The sequence below is a fragment of the Budorcas taxicolor genome, chromosome 1, assembly GCF_023091745.1.
Source record: "Budorcas taxicolor isolate Tak-1 chromosome 1, Takin1.1, whole genome shotgun sequence".
Taxonomy (NCBI): domain Eukaryota; kingdom Metazoa; phylum Chordata; class Mammalia; order Artiodactyla; family Bovidae; genus Budorcas; species Budorcas taxicolor.
This window is the reverse complement of record NC_068910.1, coordinates 206,595,395-206,618,622: the sequence shown is the minus strand read 5'-3', so window position 1 is coordinate 206,618,622 and position 23,228 is coordinate 206,595,395. Positions and strand designations below refer to the sequence as shown.

Below are 23,228 nucleotides of genomic sequence, written 5' to 3'. Positions count from 1 at the left end.
ACAGCTCTTGCATCTAGATCACATGGGCATTTCTTGCTGCCCATCTTCCCTGCATGTTCTATACCTTGGGTCAATGGCCTCACGAACCTGGCTAGAGTGTCTGAGTGGCTCCCTTTGCTCAGAGGTGCAATCATCCACTCCTAGCCCTCAGCCTGCCTTCCCCGTACCGCCCCACCTGCCTCCCCCTCTTGCCTGGAACACACCTTGCTCTCTCTCTGCGCCACCTTTGAACACTCTGCTCTCTGTCTCCTTGGAATACCCATTGCCTCATTCTTACCTGGCCAACCTCCTCCAACAGGAAGCTCTCTTCACTTTATTCAGTCTGTAATCAATCATCCCTGCTGGGCTTGCCCTGTGGCTGGCTGTATTATGCTGTTTCGTATGTTTATTTGGCTTCCTTCTCCATCAGACTGTTAGCTTCTCAACAACAGCTTCTCTATTTTCAATTTCCAGGTCCCTGTTACCCAGCACGTGGCCTGGCGTGAACTTGATCTTTGAGGGGATAAAAAGATTCCTGTCTGTGTCCCGTGCTAGCTCCAGTTTCTAGCACCCACAAACAGTGCTCAACAGATATTTACTCATCTAGTGACTAAAGTTTAATAATTGTTCATTGACGTTAATGAGCAAATGGGTAAATTGCCTGGGTGGGTGCAAAGTCTATGAATCTCAGACACCTTGCATTATTCCTGAGTTTCAGTGTTTCCGCGCCAGTAAGTGAGCTCTGGGCCTCCATGGGCTGCTCGTCTGATGGCTGATTTAACTGGGGAAGGAAGCAACATGGAGGGTGGGTCATAACAGGGAAGGAGTCAGCCCATGACTTACTTTCACCTCGTGGCCCATATCCTCTCAGAGACGTGTCAGGTGGAACCCCATCAAAGAGAGAATTGCGGTCACCCCGGCATCACGGCTAAGGAGTGCAAAGATAAAGGCTGCTGCTTTGACAGCACTGTCCGTGGAGTCCCGTGGTGCTTCCAAACTGCGCTCGTGGAGAAAGGTAGGGCTTTGTCGACACCACAGAGTCTGAATACACGGGACCATGGAACCCTAATTCAAGTTGCCAGCTGTGTTTTCACCCAGAGTAATGGCCTCGGGGTGACTAGGAAGATGTAGTTTTGCCTAAATCAGTGTGAATCCAGGGCTGGGGGATGGAAAGAGCTGAAAGACCTGTTTGGTGGGGCACCCTACTTTTCCTGGCTTTTCTTCACATGTCTAATCAGGGATCTGTGAAGAGCTGTCCTTGGTAATGCTTCGTGGCTCACCTGGGGTGGGGGCTTGCAAAGGGTGACAATTACGATACAAAGACCATCCTTGTTTTCTAAAGAATCTTCCCAGTGATGTTTTTAAGTAAATTCTTGGTGATTATTTAAAAGTGAAAGAAAATACTTTTTCTTACTAATCTCTTCTCTTGGACACTTCACCCTTGCAGAGTGCGAGTTTTAGATACTTTTCCGGTGGAAATGGCATTGGAGTGAGAAGGACGTCTGCCTGGTGCCAGGGGCTCAGCCCCATCGCTGGCCGGATATCTTCGGGTCCTATGAACCTGAACTCCCTGCCTGGATTGACTGCTCAGATTCTTTGTATTCCAAATTAGCCTAAAAATTAAAAGAGATGAATGGTCCTCTCTGCTTGCCCGTCTTATAAAAATATAAACAATTTTCCCTTCTTTGAAAGAGAAATGCGATACTTGTGCCTCTGGGTTCTCACTGTGGATTACACATTAACTCAGGCTATCTTGGGCCAGAGACCGCGGCTTGTAACATTGTTAGGTTGTCTTGGTGGATGTTAGTCATCGGGGTCTGTGCACCAGGCCATCGGGTTAAAAAGTCTCAGAGAAGCCACGCCCTTGTCAAATCATGGAAACAGGCTCCAATTCAATCACATTCTTTACATATTCATTGTGGTAACAAAAATTGCCTTGCAATTTCTTCATGTTCCTCACATGGAAACTGACTTAGGAGATAAAATCCACAGCAAAGTGCCTGAGCGTACTCATAATAAAAACAATTGAGGAGGACGGCATGAGTTGGCCCCTTGAGGAAACTCCCCCACCCACCTGGTTCCCCAAACTTGAGCTCCGAGTTGGAAAATAGGACAAAAGGGAAGGGTCAAGAGTCCCCAGTGATCCCTCGTCACCGACACAAGAAAGACGGAGGGGAGCCAATCGGACCTGCCTGGGCCTGAGCAGATGCCCCCACCCAGGTGGGCAGTGCTGCCTGAGTAGCCTCTGGTGCCCCCAGCCCCACTTGCTCAGTGGGAACAAGAAAAACACGCCCCACCTCCCATCCACCCTGGGCAGTCAGCCCTGCTCCAGGGAGCTTAGCCCAGCCAGTCCCGCTCCTGGACACCACCCCTCCCAGGTGCTTGACCCTGGGATCCCTGCGGCCCTGGGAGCTCTCTGGCCCTCCACAGCCAGCTGGTTCCTAGGAGGTAGGGGTAGTGCTCTTGGCTTGATCTGTTGTTTCCAAATTTACCAGAAGAGCTGTCACCCACTCTCAGCCCTGGCTGCCAGGGCAAGCAAGCACAGATGTCCCGGGGGCCAGGAGATGCGCCGCATGCATGAAACAACCAAGGTGGGGCCCCCAGCACACGCACACAGCAGCAGACGTGTGCCTGCACTAGCAAATGTGCTGTGAGGGTCACTGTAGCCTTCCTTCACTGGAGAACGTGCAGAAACATGTTGGCTTTTGTTCCTTTTAATCTGTAGCATCTCTGATCTTTTTCAACATCTTTGCCTGCTGCTGCTGTTAAGTTGCTTCTTTGCCTGCTAGTGAGAGGTAAAAACCAACTATTCGGTTGGCCCCTTTGGAAATGCAGAGTGTGATTGTAAATTATGCAGCTTCTGTAGGTAATACTGTGGTCCCTGGGGGTAAGTAGCCAGTCTCCTCCTCCTCTCCCTGCCCCACTTTCCTGCCCCTCTTTAGAGCTGGGCGGATGATGAGGAGTGGACCAAGCACCCACAGCTGTGGACTGAGGGAGACTTTTGGGTTTCCACTGGCCTATCTGGGACCTCGTCAGACCCTTCTTGAGGCCCAGCCGGTCCACCCCCTGCTCCTTGTTCTCCCCACATCCCCCAGCCCCTGAGAGAAGGGCTTTTTCCCAGGACACAGCAGGGCCATTTCCCCGTGACTACCATCCGTTATTTCCCTCTTTCTTCCCTGACCCCACCCTATAAAGAATGATGGAAAGACTCATTTTCCCAACCTTTCTTTCAGTTAGAAGCAGGGCTCCTTTCTGGCCCATGAGACAAAGGGGGCCTCTACCTAAAGGCTCTGGGGAAAGGCTTTACCCCTTGGTGAGAGGAGAGCGCCCTCTAGCTGTCCTGGACGGCCTCTGCAGCCTGTCTTTGGATGCTGTGTGATACGAGGGCATGATGCAACGCTTCAGGCAGCCATTCTGTGATGAGGAAATGTCACAGCACTGGAAACTTGTTATCCCTGAAATGCTGACTTGGCCCCAGCATCACCCATCCCCAGACTTCATGTTAAGTAAATCTGAATATTCTTATGGATTAAACCAACGCTGGTTGAGTATTCTCTTCCTTGTCAGTGCTTTACCAAGGCCTGTGTCTTCCCTGTACCTTAGAGCAGTGAGCCTTCATCCCAGATACCATGGATAGGGGCAAATTCTCACCAAAGGTAAATGTCCTCATCCAGTCCTTCAGCCTGGGCCCTTCATCTATTAAAGGAATGTGGACAATCTGCTCTCTCCAGCACATTTAGTGTGTCATTAACTTTTCATTTACCATCTGCCCGTCTCAGGATCTCATGAGGAACCTTAGGCTCAGAATCAGAAGTGATCAGGAGCAAAGGGAGGTGCGTGTGAGGAGAAATTAAACACATTTCTTTAGTTTTCAAAGCAAACCCCACTACACATGTTATCTCACTCTGATCTTCATCCCCCTTTTGGAAGCTGAGAAACATTGAATAACTCGTCCAAGTGAGCAGACACACAGATCAGACTGCCACATCAGATTCTTGTGACATGGAGAGCCACCTGAATCCAAGTTTACTAATTTCAAAGATGCAATCAACAGAAAGCCAAGAATGGGGCCTAGGACATGACCTAGGCACACTCCTTTCCCCAGGCACAGCACTGTGTGGGTTACACCACTTTCCAGGCAGCTGTGATGCACAGATTGGGGGTCCTTAACCCTAAGTACTCCTGGCATCAGGGTTTCCGGTAGGAAAGTGCCTTCCTTCCTGCATATATGCCAGACTGTGGAGCAGAGGCCAGGTGACTGGAGGCCAGCTGGGTCTCCTGCCCACTGAGGAAGTGAATGACGGAGGGCCAATGCCTTCAACCACCACCCCCGCCCACTTCCACCATGTTACACAGAAAAAGCCTGAGGTCTATGAGCCACGATGGCTGGACCACCTCCTCTGGTGTCCGCCTGCATGGGTGTGTGATTTCGAGGCTCTCTCATCTGGACACCAAGCCTCTCGGGCTCACCAGTGTGTGAGGAAGACAAAGTGGGGGACTCCTGCAGAGGCACCCGCACATGGCCCAGCCCCATGCACGGGCAGGAAAGAGGATTCCACTTGGCTCCTGCCACACTGTCCTCCCCAAGAATCACAAAATCCATAAGAATTCTGATAGTGGAGGCAGCTGAGAGCAGGCACCCAGACAGCACATTGAGAGGACCTGTCAGAAGAGACACAGGATGCTCTGGGAAACCAGGTGTCCTTAGAAGGGGATCAAGCCTGTGCCCGCCTGTGCTGTCCAGCCTCTGCTGTCCTGGAGGTCCCAGTGTGTCCCAGTGCTCAGGGAGGCTGTGGAGGGAGGGAGGCAGGAGCTGAGGTGCCAAGTGTTTCCTATGTTCACAGCCAGGATGGGGGAGACGAGGGAGGAGATGGGGGGGCAGAACAGGGTGAGGTCCCATAAGAGTGAAATATCTTCTCACCACTGTAAAGGAGTGTAAAGAAGTGACCACAACCCACAAGGGTTGGCCTGCCCCTGTGACCCCTCCCATCATGGTCCCCCATCATCTGCCTCTCCCATCATGCACCCACCTCCCCCCCCCCCCACCCCATGAAGGTGATTGGTTGGTCCCAGGGAGGGAAGTCTGGGTTTCCTGGGAGCCTGGGCCACTGCCCCGCCCCACACCTTGCTGCAGCCAGGAGTCCACAACCAGGGAAGCAGAGCTGATGGCAGGTCTTAGGAGCAATGGGTGCCTTCTCACAGCCAACGTGGAGGCCTTGAAGCATCCGGGGGTGGTGGGAAAAGTGCAGGCTGCTTGATAAAGTGCCTGAATGAAAACAGCCCTGCTGATAAGGCCCAAGGAACCTTTAACAGTTTGGGGACCTTCTCACATGCATGCACACACGCATATGTGCACACACAGAGATAGAAACACACAGCTCTAAAAGGGTCTGTGTGCCTCCAACCCCCAACCTTGGACACCGGTTGGGGACGAGCTCTCATGCACCTCAAACCCACTGGATTTCTGCCAGAAGAGGGAAGGCCACCTTACTATTTCCTGCATCTGAACACGTCACTTGTTAGTGGGAAGTTTTATGTTTTCTCTTTGTTTTTCAAGATAGGCCTTCAACTCGAGAACAGTACAACGGAGTGATGTGTCTGTGTAGAGTTTTCCTGGCTTTTGCACATGTGAAACAATGAGGCTAACTGGCCGGTCAGCATGGCTGAGTGACATCCTACATGCTGCCCTTTCTCTCCATCCTGGAAGCCGCCAACTCGGGGAACTTTCTAGAACTTCCCATGTCCTTGAAGAGCTTCAGATGAAAGTTTAGGAAGTCTCTCATGGGAGAGATTCATGTTTGGCAGGGGAAGTTGGGGGTCTTCTGGTGGACAACTGGGGTGGGAGGGGTCATCTCTGTCAGTGGAATGGGTGACAGTGTATAACCCAGGAGCCCATTAGAGCACAGCCTGAGGGGCCTGGCAGGGAAGGTGCGGGTGCAAGTCCTCACCCCCGGGACTGGCTGTGCCCCCAGCCTGGGGTTCCAGTAACACCTGAAGCCATGTGGCACCCCCTCCCCATTCCTCATCAGCTTGCATTGGTGTCCTCGTCGGCTGCCAAGCAAAACACCACAGATGGGGCGGCGTAAACAGCAGACATTATTCTCAAAGTTCTAGAGACTGGAGGTGCAAGGTCAGGTGTGGGCAGTGTTGATTTCTTCTGAGGACTTCCTCCTTGTCATGTAGACGGCTGTCTTCACTCTGCGTCGCCTGTGTGAGCCTGTGTCCCAATCTCCTCCTCATTCTAGAAGGACACCAGTCTTATTGGACCAAGGTCCACCCTACTGGCTTCATTTTAACTTAATTACCTTTCAGAGACTCCATCTCCAAATAAGATCACGTTGTGAGGTCCTGGGGTAACCCCAGGACTTAATGGACTTCCACATGTGACTTTAGGGGAGATCATTCAACCCAGAACAGTTGGTGTCTCTTGCAACCAAGGAACCCCAGTCAATGAAAATTACCAAAGGGTAGAGATCATGACTGTTTGCTCTTGGGACTAGCCAGTTCTGCTCCAGGTGGTAAGAAAACAAAAGGACTACATGAGCCAGAGAGCATGTCAAGTACAGACAGTGAGCGAGCCCGGAGACAGTGAGACATGCGTGACACGCATACGGTGTGTCGTCGTTGTTGTTGTTCAGTCATAAAGTTGTGTCCAGCTCTGTGTGACCCTGTGCACTGTAGCCCGCCAGGCTCCTCTGTCCGTGTGGTTTCCCAGCAAGAATACTGGAGCGGGTTGCCATTTCCTTCTCCAGGGGAACTTCCCCACTCAGGGATCGAACCTGCATCTCCTGCAGGCAGATTCTTTACTACTGAGCCACCAGGGTGACCACAAAAGACAAAGGACATAGTGTGTTAAGAACAGAGAGGGAGTGGGTCACACGTGGGATGTGTTACATGACAAAGAGGACACAACAGGGAGAATGTCATCACTGGTGGGACTGGACCCAGCCCATCAGAAGCCGACCACTCATCTCCAGGCTGACTGCGCCATCATCCCTGATCAAGTTCCCACTGATGACCCTTGTGCTGGTCCAATTTAAGGCCCCATGTGTCACCCCAGAAACACAGACTAACATCATTGCTGCTCTTTGGGTCACTGGGGGTGCAGCTGGGCCAGCACTGCTTGCCCAGAGTCTCTCCAATAGAGCCTGAGTGTGGTGGCCCTGCCCATGTCCTAGCCCCTTGCTCAGACCCCAGTTCTGGTCCTTGTCACCATGTACTGATGGGAAGTCCAAGAGAGGAACAGGACATCTCAGGACTCGGGATCCAGTCTTTCTACCCGCTTGCACCCCACACAAAGTGCAAGCCTGCCACCTCTGCCCCTCAATTTTCGCCACGTGCTGGAGACTGATTTACTAAAACGTGTGGCTCAAACACCATAACTGGACCTTCGAGCCTTCCCACCCTGCGGTTGGCTGTGTGCATGGAGGTTATCGCTGCTGACAGATGATTGCCCTCGCAACAACAGACTTCTGTTCAGAATATGTTGAACTAAGGATCAGACCAGGAACCAACTGCTGAGGCCAAGTTGTGGCTTCAGATCCTATTTGTAGGGTCACTGGGAAGGGTCCTGTTAGCTTAAGGAAACTCCCTCACCTTTCTTTGTGCGTGTGGGCAGGGACAGTTTGTGGAAATACTCAGAGCTTGTGAGCCAGATAGGAATAATCACCCAAGAAGAGACATGTCCCAGGCCAATCCCAGCACAGGGACTTAATGGAAGGGATCAAACAGTCACTGGTTTAAAGGTTCGAGCAGGCACATCATAGATATACATAGAAAAACTAAATTGTATAATTTTAAAGGTATTTCTTAATTGTTCTCAGCTCTTAACATTGCCCCGAGCTGGACATTTTGGGGTTAGCAGACTGATTAAATTAGGAAAAACCAGACATACTCACATATACATATATGTAGCATATATATGTGGTACAGTGAGGTTTGAAAGTGTTATTCACTCAGTCGTGTCCAACTCTTTGCGGCCCCATGGACTGTAGCCCACCAGGCTCCTCAGTCTACAGGAATTCTCCAGGCAAGAATATTAGAGTGGGTTGCCATTCCCTTCTCCAGGGAATCTTCCCAACCCTGGGATCAAACCTAGGTCTCCTGCATTGTAGGCAGATTCTTTACCATCCGAGCTACCAGGGAAGCTTAGTAAACCTATATGTAGGGAACCTCTATGCTGAAGGCAAATATTGGTGGGACTTTCTACATTTAAATCTGATCTAGTACATTATTGGGGAAGGAAATGGCCACCCACTCCAGTATTCTTGCCTGGAGAATCCCAGGGACGGAGGAGCCTGGTAGGCTGCCGTCTATGGGGTCGCAGAGTCGGACACGACTGAAGCGAATTGGCAGCAGCAGCAGCAGCAGTGCATCAGTGTGGCAAACTCAGAAGGGCTTATTTGCAGATTAATGGCTTTATGGATGCTGGCAGAGGACAGGAGACTCTTGGCTCAGAGATAAAGACCTCACTACACTGCATAGCTAGCAATGTAAGCAGCAGCGCGTTTAGGTCCCTTGTCCCCACATCCTCCAGGGGTGACACAGATGAGCTCAGATGGACGTCAGCACACACGGAGTCACATCCCAGGGGAGGAAGCCTGACCTCTCCTGGAGCTCAAATGGCACTAGTGGTAAAGAACCTGCCTGCTAATGCAGGAGACACAAGAGACCCAGGTTCCACCCCTGGATTGAAAAGATCCCCTGGAGAAGGAAATGGCAACCCACTCCAGTATTCTTGCCTGGAAAATACCACGGGCAGAGAGGCCTGGCGGGCTTACACTTCATGGGGCTGCAGAGCTGGACTAAGTGAGTAAGCACACGTGTACGCAAGCTTGCCTGCCCGCTGCTCCAGAGGGAGACACCTTATAAACGTCCCAAGGTTGTTGCCACACCAACATCCTTGCAAAGACAGCCTGGAAGAAAGGACAGATTGGATCACCCCCTATTCATCTCACTGGGGAGGGGGGGATTTCCACCCAAGGCTACAAGGATGGTGAGACCCATGACACCTGACACTGGAAAGATGGAACGATAGCAGTTTACCAGTCACATATTGCTCACCCCAGGAGTGGAGGCCATCCTGCCATGCAGGGCCATGGGGGGTTGCATAAGAAACAAGGTGAACCGCAGGGGCTGCAGGAGGAGCCGTGTAGTATCAGGAGGGTGGGGTGCCCACTCATTCTTGCAAGAGGATGTGATTGGCTTGTTTGAGTAAGTCTGCAGCCTGGCAAGGAAGCGAAATCCGCTACTTGGGGACAAGCAGGAACTGTGCCCAGCCCCTTGATAAGGAGGTTGTTTGGCTGAGGGGCCCTATCTGTGGGAGCCAAGTAGGGCAGAGAACTCGTGGTTAGGCCACTCGAGGCCTCTCAATTTCACCAGATGTCAGGGCAGCACTTAACATTCAATTATAATTTTAGGTCCTATACCATTGGGACAGTTAGTGCCTCATTCACAAGATGTGGAAACATGAGAGATTCACAGGGAATTGTCTCCCAGCAACCAGCATACTGAATATACCATTTTCACAACAGAAGGGGGGGAAAAACACTAAGGCACATTTCTGTAGCATTTCATTTATAAAATAAAACAGGATTATTTCTTTCCACTTTTAAAAATTTATCTTTAGAGTTGTAATAAAGCACAGGAAAAGACTTTTTTTTCTTTTTTCCTTAAAAGACCAGAGAGTAAATAGTATAGGTTCCTGGGCCACACGGTCTCTGCCACAGGTAATCAACTCTGCAATTGTAGCTAGAAAGTGGCCACAGACAATGTGTGAATGAATGGGTATGACTGTGTTTTAAGAGAGTTTTATTTAAACATAGGCAATGAGCTCATGGGTCATCATTTGCCACCTCTACTATATTTTTTTTCCTTGATATGTGGTAACCTAAATTATTTAAGTATCTTTAAGTTTTAATACTACCCAGCTCCCACTCAGATAAAAAAGGGATACAAAAGAGACATTTTGAAAGAATGTAAATCTTGACTAAAATCCTTCAAAGTAGTACAAGGAGGAGTTCCATTGCACAATATATAGAAAAATGCTAAGGTTTATGTCCATCCAGTTATGTCCCCAAATATAATTCATCGAAGTCTCTAATTTCACTCCCTCCCAAACTCAGTACCAAATTCTCAATAGTTGGTTTATCTATTTCTTTCTCCTCCCAACTTTGGCCACTTTATTTTAAGTAAATAAATTAAGTCTTGGGCTTTGGAAGTGTCTGTGACTTGCCCACTCTATTGATCAGCACAGTCAAACTCCAGAAAATTGGAATGGTGGGGAGAGGAATTGCATTAGAAACACTGAACATGCAAGTGTTGGTAATTCAATTTTTCTTTTTCCCCCAATGACAGTGTCAAAGTGAGATGTTATCCTAGTCAGCATCCTTGTGAGGGTTTAACCAGGCATATGAGACATTGGAGATCATTTAATAAACCCTCATTTCAGCTCTTGTTTCACAGATGAGAAAACTAATCCAGAGAGGGAAGAGGCTTGCCTTGCTTATTTGCATATACCCAGATCTAAGTATTATTTTAAGAATTTCAGGAGGAAATTTGGGTGATCCGTGATATTAGGTGGTGGATTCCTGCTCCTTATCTCCCTGGTGCCAGGTACCCTCACTAAGTAGGTCTAGTTTGGGTTCTGGGGTTTCCAAATGAAAGAGGCATAGGTCCCATTCTGTATGTCACCCTATACTTTCTGTGTGTTTGGGAAAACTAATTTTCCATATAGACTATAAAATGGGGCTGATCTTTCTAACCCTTCCTTTGTATTGTTGTAAGAATTAAATGAGACGTAGCATGTGAAATCATCAGAATATCAGCTGGCACAAAATTAACCTGCAGGTTTAGCTGTTACCTTCAGTACAATGAATAAAGGAGCCGGAAAAGTAAAACTCCACTTAAAATGCAGATGTGGCCGTGTGGTGACTCTAGTGAGCTTGGGGGAGGGGTGAAGGGCACTTGTCTTCTCTCAGGGGAAGGAGGCTTTCCTGGATAGAGTGGCTCCTGAGGCAAGAGCTGAAGAATGGACAGGAGTTAGGAAGGCAAAGAGTAGAGGAAGAGTTTTGTAGAGAAACAATGACATTCAGGCAAAGGGTCAGAGGTCAGGCTGCATCAAGAGGGCTAGATAATTACGTTAGGAAGGATACCTGACATCAGAAGAGGGTGGGGGCTAAGAGCAGTCCAGTTCATAAAGGGTCTTGCTTTCCATGCTCAGGAAACGCTTGGGCTTTACCCTTCAGGTTGGGAGGTGTGAGGGGGTGGCAGAGGAGTGACATGTACTGTCCCTTTATAAAGGTAATCAAGGCAGCAGACTTACGTCTGGATGGGGACAAAGCTCTGGCTGAGCGATTAGTTAGTAGACAGTTGTACAAACCAAGGGAGATATCACGAGACTGGACTGGGCTGCAAACACAAATGCTGACAGAGACCAACAGCTGCCATAGCTGAATAAATCCAGCCAGGTGGGCACTGGCTGCAGCAGACAGGAGAACTCATGCCCTGCACCAAGAGACCACCACAGCCTCAGTCACTTTTGGATTCCTTGGAGGATAGGTTGGCAAGTTACAGCTTCCTACAGCTTTTGTCTAAAAAACTTAAAACAAAATTTATATTGGATATGTTTTGTTCAATTCGGCTGTGAATCTAGAACCACTCTAAACATATATATATATATATATATATATATATATATATTTAAAAAAGTATTTTGGCTTTATTTTTGAAGGAATTTTCCATGAGTATAGAATTCTGACTTGACAAGGTTTTCTCTTTTAGCACTTAAATATCATTTTGCTGCCTTCCATATTGCATTGTTTCAGATGAGAGATCACTTGTAATTCTTAACACGCTCCCCTGATTACAGTGTGTCTTCGGGTGCTGTAAAACTTTTTCTTTTTCTTCTTGTTTGTTTGACTTCGTTGCAGAATGCGGGATCTTTTTTTAAGATGCATCTTCAAACAGCCTAGGTGACACTGTGGCTCAAGGTCAGCATCCACCCCCCAGCCTGACCCCATGTGACGGGAGCCACCCAACTCCCATCAGAGTCACCCAGCACAGCTCAGAGGTTGTTCTGTGCACACAGGTCCACACTCAGGTGGGTGCCGCTCACACTGTGGACACTGCATCTTCCATAATAACTTCCCCACAGGTGGAAGTAGCTTGTCTTGAAGAAAATGTGCCCTTTTCTAAAAGCAAAAACACCATGTGGACAGATGGTGCCCCGGGTGGGAGCCTGAGCAGCTCCACCTCAGATGGAGGCAGAAGGAGCTTCCCAAGGGGGATACAGGCCAGAGACCGAGGGGCTGGTGAGCCGTCTCTTGGGCGCGGATCAGCTGGTTTCAGCAGGAATCCTGAAAAGGCCCGGATGGGACAGTGCGGAGTTGGGCCAGGAGGGAAGAAGCAGAGACGAAAGTGGGGCTGAGAACCTGGAAGAGAAGACTCAGAGTCCTGTGTCCTGGTGGTGATGAAGGGTGACAGAGACACAGCTGGGGAAAGGTGACTTTTTCAAAGTTCGATAAGACAGAGCCCCAGGGCTGCTCGGCAGGGCTCTAGGCAGGGGTCCAGTCTGTAGGTGCTGAAACTGGAGCTGCCAGAAGCCCCGAGCATGCAGGTCTGCTCTCCAGACTCGAAGATCCGGAGTTCCAGACTCCATACATCTTCAGGTTCCTGGCTCCTCAAGCCATGCTTGACGGGTTGGTGGCTCCCAGAAGTGCCCCAGAGTTGGGGGACCTGTGAGCTTCCTGACCTCACCCCATCTCCCCTCTGTTCCCCTGGGGTGCATCCCCCCGTTTCTCTTTTGCCTCTTTGGGTCCCACTTTTAGACCCCTTCCCCTGGAGCACCCCACTCCAGTACTCTTGCCTGGAAAATCCCATGGGCAGAGAAGCCTGGTAGGCTGCAGTCCAGCGGGTCACGAAGAGTCGGACACGACTGAGCGACTTCCCTTTCCCCTGGAGCATCTTATGTTGAGCACAGGCTGATTAACAAGTGCCATCTTTCAGAAAACAGACAGTTCTCATGGAAGAAAACAAACGGTGGCAGCAGTGGAAAAGAACCCACCTGCCCAAGCTGGGGACTTGAGAGACAGGTTTGCTCCCTGGGTTGAGGAGACCCCCTGGAGGAGGGCATGGCAACCCACTCCAATAGTCTTGCCTGGAGAATCCCATGGACAGAGGAGCCTGGTGAGCTACAGTCCGTAAGGCTGCAAAGAGTCAGACATGAATGAAGTGACTTAGCATGCATGCAGGCTTTGCTGACATGAGCTTGTCACTTTTACACTCATCTGAGGCTGTTCATTTTACCCTGTCAGCCTCATCTCCATGGAGATCCATCCCTCCCCCAAGACAGAGACGAGGAGATACAGATCAGGGACCAGGAGCCCTGGAGGAGGGTCTCCTGCCATCCTCCCGTTCCTGGAGAAGGGGTCTGCTCTGTCTGCAGTTGGCTCATTTTCCCTGGGAGCCTTGGGCCCAGGAGTTAAAAATTCCTGTGGTGTTAGCCACGTGCTTTATCAGGAGAAATCCCTAACTTCTCCCTTCCTGGGTGGAACCCCGCGAGTGCCCAGCGCCACATGTGCTATCTTCCACGTCGGCATCCTGGCATGACCTGGCTCCCTGCCTGGGGCAGGGGGGTGGCCTGGTTGTGCTTGCGGGGAGCCCAGTGCTCTGGTCTGTCACTCCTACCCGCCCCCCGCCCCACCTGCTGGCCAAGCTATCGCAACACAACTCGTTTTCCTAACAAAGGCCACAAATTGTGCCACAGGCAGAGATGAGGTTATCTTGCTTGCTGAGCAAACAGAGAGAAGCTTATAAAACACCCCTGGCAGCGGGGAGTGTGCGCTCTTCTGGTGGCCCTGGGGTGCAGATGAACGTGAACATGGGACCCCGAGGCACTTGGCTCCTGGCTATGCTTCTCCTGCTGGGTTTGTGCGCCCTGGCGGGGGCCCAGAAACCAGGTAAGCGGAGCTTCAGGTCCCTGAGGGGAAGCGGATCATCTGAGCCAGCGAGCCTGGGAGCCTTCTAGAACCCAGAGGGTGGGGGTGGCAGGGTGTGAGGTCCTTGCCTCCTGCCCTCTGTGGGTCTCCGTTTGTATTAGTTTCCCTGGAAGTGAAAATGTGGACGGTGGGGAAGCAGGTGGGAAGGTGCCCTAGGACTGGGGATGGGGGCCATGCAGCCGGCTCCTACGTGCATCCACCTGCTTCCCACCATTCAGGGAGGACAGTGAGGGAGAGGGGTGAGACGTCCCAGGAGGACCCCCTTCGGGATTGGTCAGGACGGCCTTGGGTGTGGGTGGGCCAGCTGGAGGAGGTGCTGGGTGGTAGGCCCATCGAGGTCTCCCAGGGGCTCCGACTTGCTCACTTTCATCCTGACCTTGGCCTGAGTCCACCTGTCCACCCTCTTGCCAGAAGGTTTTATTTTTAAACTAATAAAACACTTTCAGCCAAGCCCTGTCAATTCCTCTGAAGGACGCTGCGTGGTTCAAACACAAGCGAGATAAGACAGCCTTTACAAGGCGGGAGCAGAGCTGATGGAGCATCCTGGATGCACTGGCTGGGGGGGTGGGGGGTGTCATGTGGGGGGCGCTGGCTGACCTGGGCTTCTCTGCAGGTGCCTGCCAGTGTTCGCGCCTGAACCCCCGCAACAGGGTGAACTGCGGCTTCCCGGGCATCAGCAGTGACAACTGCTTCTCCAGAGGATGCTGCTTCGACTCCAGCGTCGTTGGGGTCCCCTGGTGTTTCAATCCCCTCCCGAAGCAAGGTAACGGGCAAGGTCCCCTCCTGAGCCCTGGCCTGCAGCCCAGGACCCAGCTTCCCCAGGCTCCCTGACCACCCAGGCCAGTCCAAAGGGAAGAGAAAACGCCCTCTGCCTCCTGTGTCCACATTAGATCCCGAGGGTGAGCTGTTTGTCCTTTTAGGGAGACTTCAGGGGATCTGACTGCTTGACTGTATTTGAAGGAAGAGCGAGTCTCAGGACCCTCTTGGCTGTGGCTCCTGAACCAGCTTCTAAGGGACATAAAGTCATTAAAATCAGGATGTTATTAACATAACTTCAAACAGACCCCAAACGTTTAGAAATTAAGTTAAGGCTTCTAGAGTCATCTTTTGAGAGTGAGTTTTTCCTGTGCATATTATCAACTTAAAAAGTCACCTGTTTTAAGACAGGCACACAAAGAGTTCCGTCTGCAAAGCAGACCCATTTGTGTGGAACTCAGTGCCCTGGGTCCCGTCCACACCCCTCAGGGGTGCTGGTTGGAGGCTCCCGGGCTCTGGGGGAAACGGAACCGATGGCAGGTGGTCAGTTTGCCAGGGCTCATCCAGTAGTGGAAGGATCCTTGGGTATCAACTCTTTGTATTAGTATTAGTCAGTGTTAGTCACTCAGTCATGTCTGACTCTTCGCAACCCCACGGACTGTAGCCCACCAGGCTCCTCTGTCCATGAGATCCTTCAGGCAAGAATACTGGAGTGGGTTGCCATTCCCTTCTCCAGGGGATCTTCCTGACCCAGGGATCGAACCCAGGTCTCCTGGATTGCAGGCGGATTCTTTACCACTTAGCCACCAGGGAAGCCACTCAATTCTTGGTCAAATGCTTTATAACTTTAAAGGGTCCTCCCAGGAGGTAGTGTGGGCAACTCCATTTTATAGAGCCATGTCAAGTCCAGGGAGGTGAAGCGACTTTCCCTCTGACTTTGGGCATCAGGAAGAAGGGGTGGCCACTCGCTGGTGCCCACATTTAGTCCAGGGGTGACAGTCCCAGCCCCTGGTGCTACCCTGAACCTGTGAGCTCAAGGTGCTCCCCTAGCGGGATGGGGTGGAGGTGTCTGGCTAATGAACCAGCCTAACTGCATCCCCCTGTTGTCCCCAAACCTGGTGGTGCCCTGCAGAGTCGGAGGAGTGTGTCATGGAGGTCTCGGCCCGCAAGGACTGTGGCTACCCCGGCATCAGTCCTGAGGAGTGTGAGTCCCGGAAGTGCTGCTTCTCCGACACCATCCCCCAAGTGCCCTGGTGCTTCTTCCCCATCTCTGTGGAAGGTAACGTTGGAGAACACAGGCAATTGCCCAGACACAGGCAATTCTCAGGGGTAGTGGGAGCCGGGGTCGGGGAGGTCCTCAGCTGGCCAGGATGCCTGATGCCAGGCCCCCAGACCCCGCAGGTGGTCAGTTCAGGAAAAACCGTACTCGTGTGGAAGTGCGCCGTTATTGTGAACCATCTCAGAAGTCAATTTGAGAATGTTCTCAACAACGACAGCTTTTTAAAAAAATAAATAATCTAAGCGCTTGGGTCTTCCCACTGTGTCTTTTGTGATGGTTGTATAAAGCATCTGACCCTCAGCCGCGGCCCCATGTCCCAGCACAGTTGGCTGGTGTCGCTATTTTGGGTGCTTCTGAATGCCCTGCCCTGCGCTGGGCACCATGGGTAGGATCCAGAGCAAAGCAGATGTGGTCTCTTCTCTTGCGGACCCTGATGCTCTCTCCCGTGACCATGGGTGACAGGTCCTGCCCCAATGCCAGTCCCGGGGGGCCATTTCCTTCCTGCCACCCCCTTACTTACAGTGTGTCCCTGACCCTGAATTTGACAAGGAAAGACCACATGTTTCCAAAAGATGGGAAGAATGCATCAATCCTTTAAGGAAATCAGGATGTTCCAAAGAGCACGGCTTTTTCTTCCAGAAGTTTCCAAGTGATTTTTTGAGTGACCTAAGGGTCTACTTGGAAAACTGCCAGTTATTTGAGGAGTATGGACCCCTAGAGGGCATCTGGCCCCAGGGGGCTGTGTTCCCGCAGGCAACTTCTTCTCCAGCAGGGATGGCTGGACTGAGGGCTATAGTTCTGAAAACCCATGGAACCTCTTAGCCCGGATTCCAGGCTTCCTGGCACTCTTACCTACTGTCTTGTGTTTAAATTTCTAGACTGTCATTATTAAGAGGCAGTGACTTCAGAGAACCCTCCAGGCTCCTTGGATTCTCCGAAACAGAAGAAAAGTCACCATCTTACAGTTTCGGATTTCATGTTTCCGCAATTCCTGGGTTTTCGTCATCTGCTTTTTATCCCTTTCAATGTCTTCACATATGATTTCTTCAAATAAAGAAAGCCCTTAAAATCTGCTAAGTTTCATGTTGGCTTCATTGACACAGAGGTGGCCAAAGCTTGTGAGCATGTATGTTTGAGAAAGTTCTTGAGAGTACATATAAGCGTTGGGTGTAACTTTAATATTCTTTTATCTGCTATAAGAGCAAGAATGCATCTAATAGGTTCAGGCTACTCTGACAGTGAAAATGTATTGTATGTAAGGAACTTCAGAATCCATGATCCCTTTAAAACACTCATACTCAATCACGGTATAAAAATTCAAAGACTACCCGTAAAAATTGGCTTCTCTGGTGGCTCAGTAGCAAAGAATGCCCCTGCAGTGCAGGAGACACAGGTTCCATCCCTGAGTCAGAAAGATCCCCTGGAGAAGGAAATGGCAACCACTCCAGTGTTTTTGCCTAGAGAATTCCACGGACAGAGGAGCCTGGCGGGCCACAGTCTATGGGGTTGTAAGAGTCGAACATGACTTAGCTAATAAACCACCACCACCACATCCCTAAAAGCATATTAGAAATTACAGGCTACTCTTGGAGTAACAAACAATTTCAGATTGTAATTACAAAATTGCTTTTTACAAATGCATCACTGAGTGCTTGCTTTTGAAATTCATGCAAGTCACCCCAATATTGCTTCCAAAATTGAGCGGGGGGCTTGGGCTTCTGTGCAGTCTCCCCTCGGACTGGGAGTGAGCAGCCAAAGCACTGTGCTGTAATTTGAAAGCTGTTCTAAAGAGGAAGTTTGAAACTTTCATCAAGGCTTCTATGCAGCCTATGGGAAGGTCGTGGCATGAAAGATATTTCGGGCACCTTGGTGAAGGGTTCCTGACATTCTGCCACTCAGGGGTGGGGGTGCAACATGGGTGATCCCAGGCCAGACTCTCTGTGGCCTACCCTTCCCCCCTACCTTCTCCCCCAGCCTGGGCCCACAGTCACCCCAGAAACCCAGGGCCTCTCCTATGTGACAGTGGCTTTGCACTGCAAGGTGGGAATTCTAGAGTGTTTTTTCCAGGTAGAGACTTGGCTCCATATCCCCTCTCTGGACCCCTATTTTGAGAAAAGGGCGCCGTTCAGCCTTAGGTCAGTGTTGCGTCTTTATCTTGCTGAGACACACACATAAATCCCATAAAACAATGGCTCTGGCTAGAACACGGGGTCTGAAACACTCAAGACAAGTGGCTCAGTGGTTGCGAATTGATTAGTCACCAGGTGCCTGGTCTCAATGTGTCCTCACGTGCAGTTTATGAGTCCCTGAGTCAGCCTCCCAACATCCCCGTCGCGGAGCCAAGTCCAACCCCATGTACTGGGGAAAAGGTTTGGCACATGAATTATCCGTACCTGCATTCTCGGACCCGGAACTGGGTGCTTCTGTTCCTGGCGCCAGGCCGTCTGGGACTTAGGATCTGGTGGAGCTTCTGCTCTCAGGCTCCCGTTCCCGGGCTGCAGGTGTGAGTCCCCCAGTCGTGTCTGCCTCTTATCCACCCATGGGCTGCAGCCCACCAGGCTCCTCTGTCCATGGGATTTCCCAAGCAAGAATACTGGAGTGGGTCGCTATGCCCTCCAGGGGATCTTCCCGATCCAGGGATCGCACCTGGACATCCAGCATTACAGGCAGATTCCTTGCTGTCTGAGCCACCAGGGAAGCAGGTACGGGCGCCCTGATTCTTTCACAGGGATCCTCTTCTCACGCCCTGCCCGCAATCCCCTCTCCTCTCACAGATGCGTTCTGACGCACTGCCACCCTCATTTCCCAGACGGCTCCTCACGGCCCTTCTGACAGCTGAGTGCAGACTTTTAAGCAATTTCAGTGGCATTCTCTGGGCCTGGCGGTTCTTACGCCATTTTAATCTGTGTGACATATATCTCTAACTGCTCTCGCTCCAACACCATTGACTACAGAGAACTGCCTGGTATCTCAGTGCAGTTAGGACTGGCCCCCAACCTCCTTCTGTAAGTGGCCCAGGGCTCGGGGGAGGGGGCTAACCTTGTTGTCCCTGGAGTGGCAGCTGGAGACATTCAAGGCTCCCTCAAGCTTCCCCCCACCATCAGACAGCCAACATTTCGTTCTCTGTTACGCCTTCTTCCCTCCCTCTCCCACTCTGCTCCCTCCAGAGGCTCTCACTACCCTGCTGGGCTCAGCCGGGAGTTTGCTGATGGTGCAGAAGGGCAGGCTGGGTGCAGAGGGTCTGGTAGGGGATGGGACTCACTCCCACTGTCCTGGTCTATGGGCCCTGGGGGTTCATCCAGGTCTTTGGCCCGCTGGCTCAGGTGATGAAGGTGCTTTGAGAGGCAGTCACAGGGGACCAGGGGAGAGGGGACCAGGCAGGTCCTAGGAGAGAGGGACAACAGGAGACGTCACAGTGCTTGTCTCAGTGACCTTGGGGAGGCTGTCATATCACTGAGGTTTTCAAGTGTCCTGTTTGTCATTCATGGGTGATGATTGCATCCCCAGCAAGGTCGCGGTGGGGATTAGAAATAATGTGTGTGAGCTGCCTGGCACACAGCTGCTCCCAGTAAATGCACCTCCTCCCAGGACCGTCTGCTCCTCCTGTCCTGACACCTAGCGGGCCACTCAGTGGCCTCAGGTTTAACAGTCCTTCCCCCTGTGCTGCAGAGCAGCACAACTGAGTCCAGAGGGGGGTGGGTCCTCAGAACGTGCTCATTACATGCTCCCGCTGTAAACTGACTATACATACAGTGGATTCCATTATTCAAGGCAGTTCTCTTCTATGAAATCATTGACCCCAAATGAGCAAATCGTGAACAATCAGGATTGGGGAAAATGCAGAGCTGGGTGCCTTAAGGGCCTCTTGGCCAATTTCATCAACTGACCAGCACATGACCTTGCTTGATGTGTGTTTCTGCGTGAAGACCCCTTAGTAGTATAAGTATGGTACCCGCGAGGAAGCCAAGAGACAGCGGGAACCCTGGATTGAGTGGGCTACGGTGGATCCTGGCTCCCGTGTCACGGAAGGCTGTGTGGGTGACCGGAGCTGGTGTGGCGAGTGGGATGAACACTGACTGGCTGCTGCAGGAGGGTGGAAATGAGGTAACTGGCGATCAAAGATTTGGGGTATGTGGTTTTTCCTGTGGTCATGTATGGATGTGAGAGTTGGACTGTGAAGAAGGCTGAGCGCTGAAGAATGGATGCTTTTGAACTGTGGTGTTGGAGAAGACTCTTGAGAGTCCCTTGGACTGCAAGAAGATCCAACCAGTCCATTCTGAAGATCAACCCTGGGATTTCTTTGGAAGGAATGATGCTAAAGCTGAAACTCCAGTACTCTGGCCACCTCATGTGAAGAGTTGACTCATTGGAAAAGACTCTGATGCTGGGAGGGATTGGAGGCAAGAGGAGAAGGGGACGACAAAAGATGAGATGGCTGGATGGCATCACTGACTCGATGGACATGAGTCTGAGTAAACTCTGGGAGTTGGTGATGGACAGGGAGGCCTGGCGTGCTGCGATTCACGGGGTCACAAACAGTCGGACACGACTGAGCGACTGAACTGACTGAGCAGCTGGTATCAAAAATCTGCCCGCTGATGATTTCCTGAAACCACTGTGTTTTGAAGCAGAATACTGAGGGCCGATAAGCAATTATGGACAAGACTCTGGAGGGAAGGCTGTGATGGACATTACAGAATAACCCTGTCATTTTCACTTGTATTTGCCTTTCTCTCCTTTTCTCTTTTTTTTTCCCACAATGGTGAAAGATATTTGTCAGTTTTCACAATCAATAGCCAGACAAAAAATAAAAGATAGTTACAGTAGCAAAAGAAAAATAAAATAAAGACAACTGATTTCATATATGTTGTTGTTTCACTAACACTGAGCTCACCCCAGAGCCCCATAACTCACACCTGCAGGAGGCTCCTCTGATGCCCGTGCTTTCTCCAGAGGGCACAGCCCAGCCTCCTGCACTTGGGACATGAGAGAGCACTCCCACTGTGATCCGGTCATGGGAAAAGCAAAATCGCCAGCTACAAGCACGAAAATATGAAAAACAAGGTTGTGAAAAGGCCCTGAAAGGCCCCTGGTTTATAGGGTGAGCTGAAACAAGAAGGCAGGGTAGCCATGGGCCCTCAGTTGGGGATGCTCAGGGTCTCCCTGCCATGCACAGGCTCGCAGAGCTGATGGCCATAAAAGCCGGGCAGCACCGACTCTGGGGCTACATACAAGTTACAGTGAATCTGCAGCGAATCCAGCAAATCTGCAGAGAAACTGCGAATCACGAGGATCGACTGTGTGTTCATAATAGTGGTTATATTAATTATATATATATTTTGGAGATGGGACTCACACTCATAAACACCCCAGATGCTGCTTTGGGATTCAGGGGCCCAGCCCCTCTGCTGATAACCCCTTCTCCCCGCTTCTGCCTAAAGAAAAAGGAGGAGAGGCCACAGCCCAACCTGACCTCCACGGTGACTACCATGGTGACCTCCTCAGTGCCCCCCACAGGGCACCGTGGAATTAGGGGGCTGCAGTAAGTTCACATACCAGATCTCCAATATACATATGTTGGCTCAGCGTAAAGAACCTGCCTGCCAATGCGAGAGATGCGGGTTCAATTCCTGGGTCGGGAAGATCCTCTGAAGAAGGAAATGGCAACCCACTCCAGTATTTTTGCCTAGAGAATCTCATGGACAGAGGAGCCTTGCAGGCTATAGGGGGTTGCAAAAGAGTGGGACATGACTTCGCGACTAAACAACAACATCTATTAATATATATGCATTGCACTTATGTTCTGTAACCGTTTCTGTATCAAGGCTGCTTCCTAGCCGTGTGACCTTGGGCAAGTGACTTAGGTGGTTGGTATCTAGTTTTACTCATGTGCAATGTGGGAGGTATTAATAGCACCCTTTTCTGTGGGCTTGTTGTGAGGATTCTATGAGTTAAACCCTGAGATGTGGTTGGACCAGTGCGGGGCACGTGGTGAGTGCTTCATGAAAGTGACTACTAGTCACTATTGGGTTCACATGTACCGACCCCAGCAATCTGGGCCCCATTACCTGAGGGAACATCTCCCTTTTCTCAGTGCCAGGTCATCAGCCCCTCTAAGGTTCCCCCTGCTGATACAGGAAGGCTAACCCCTGCCAGGTCCCCTCCCTGGGGAGCTGTCTGTGGCTCTGGCTGAAGTGGTAGTCCAAAGGGGGCAGCTGCCCTCACTGCAGGCTGCACCCCAACTGCTGGACCCCCAGGAACACCCTGAGGGTCTGCCTGCTGGCAGCATTCCTGTGAAATGAGCTCAATTCAGTTCAGTCACTCAGTCGTGTCCCACTCTTTGTGACCCCATAAACTGCAGCACGCCAGGCCTCCCTGTCCATCGCCAACGCCCAGAGTTTACTCAGATTCATGTCCATTGAGTTGTTGATGCCATCCAATCGTCTCATCCTCTGTCTTGAAATGAGAGGAGACTTCATTTTCCCTCTCGCTATATTTGGTGGGGATCCTGGCAAGGATGCTGAGCCTCGGGACACCACGGCCTTGAGAGAGCAGCCTTGTCTTCCGTGCTGACGCATGGTGTCCTCTGCAGCCCACGAGGCTACCGCTTCAGAGCCACACACACAGAGTGGAGGGTGCTTCTGGGGTCTGTGCCCCTCAGCACCACATGGGTGGTGAGCAGCACCCCTCCCCCTGTCTGGTGGCTTATCCGTCCAGCCACAGGGAGGTGACCCCGTGCCTCCCAGCCAGCTCAGCCAGGCAGACTCAGGACCGTGCCCTCACGGGTTACTGCTCTCCCTAGCCTGGATCCCAAGGCCCGTCCCCACTGGTCAAGCCCCTCCCCTTCAGCCCTGAGCCCTTCTGTTTACACAGCCCCAAGGCTTGTCCCTGTCCCAAGGTCTGTCTGCGTCTGTGTGAAGAGTTGTAAGGTGTTCCAGGACACTGCTGGGAGCTTCCTGGACACCCAGATGGATGGTGACCCAAGGAGTCATTTCACTCCACGGTCCCAGGGCTGGATCTCTGCTCCAAACCAACAGGCCTCCCTGGCAGCTCAGACGCACACCCAGGAGTCAGATGCCTGGGCTAATACTGCTCTGGCGCTGGGGGACTGGATTTCTAGAAGGTCCCATGGCTGGCAACTTCTATATTTCCTGGGGTCCAGAGAGAGCTCAGCAAGGAGAGTCCTAAAGGAAACCAGTCAGTCCTAAAGGAAACCA

At 51.3% G+C, this 23,228-nt stretch overlaps 1 protein-coding gene across 1 annotated transcript; it reads left to right on the top strand.

Moving 5' to 3' along the window:
* Positions 1 to 13,846: 13,846 nt before the first annotated feature.
* LOC128053246 (trefoil factor 2-like) lies at positions 13,847 to 21,557 on the top strand. Its single transcript, XM_052645730.1, has 5 exons — positions 13,847 to 13,937; positions 14,590 to 14,739; positions 15,865 to 16,011; positions 19,179 to 19,255; positions 21,453 to 21,557. The coding sequence occupies exons 1-5, from the start codon at positions 13,847 to 13,849 to the stop codon at positions 21,555 to 21,557; spliced, it is 570 nt and encodes a 189-aa protein (XP_052501690.1).
* Positions 21,558 to 23,228: the final 1,671 nt, after the last annotated feature.

What these genes read in the sequence shown, in the direction of transcription:
- LOC128053246 (XM_052645730.1), top strand. Translation starts at nt 13,847, where the DNA reads ATGAACGTGAACATGGGACCCCGAGGCACTTGGCTCCTGGCTATGCTT. An exon ending in GGCGGGGGCCCAGAAACCAG is followed by an intron (nt 13,938 to 14,589) that starts GTAAGCGGAGCT and finishes GCTTCTCTGCAG; the next exon opens with GTGCCTGCCAGTGTTCGCGC. An exon ending in GGCTGGGTGCAGAGGGTCTG is followed by an intron (nt 19,256 to 21,452) that starts GTAGGGGATGGG and finishes TTCTGCCTAAAG; the next exon opens with AAAAAGGAGGAGAGGCCACA.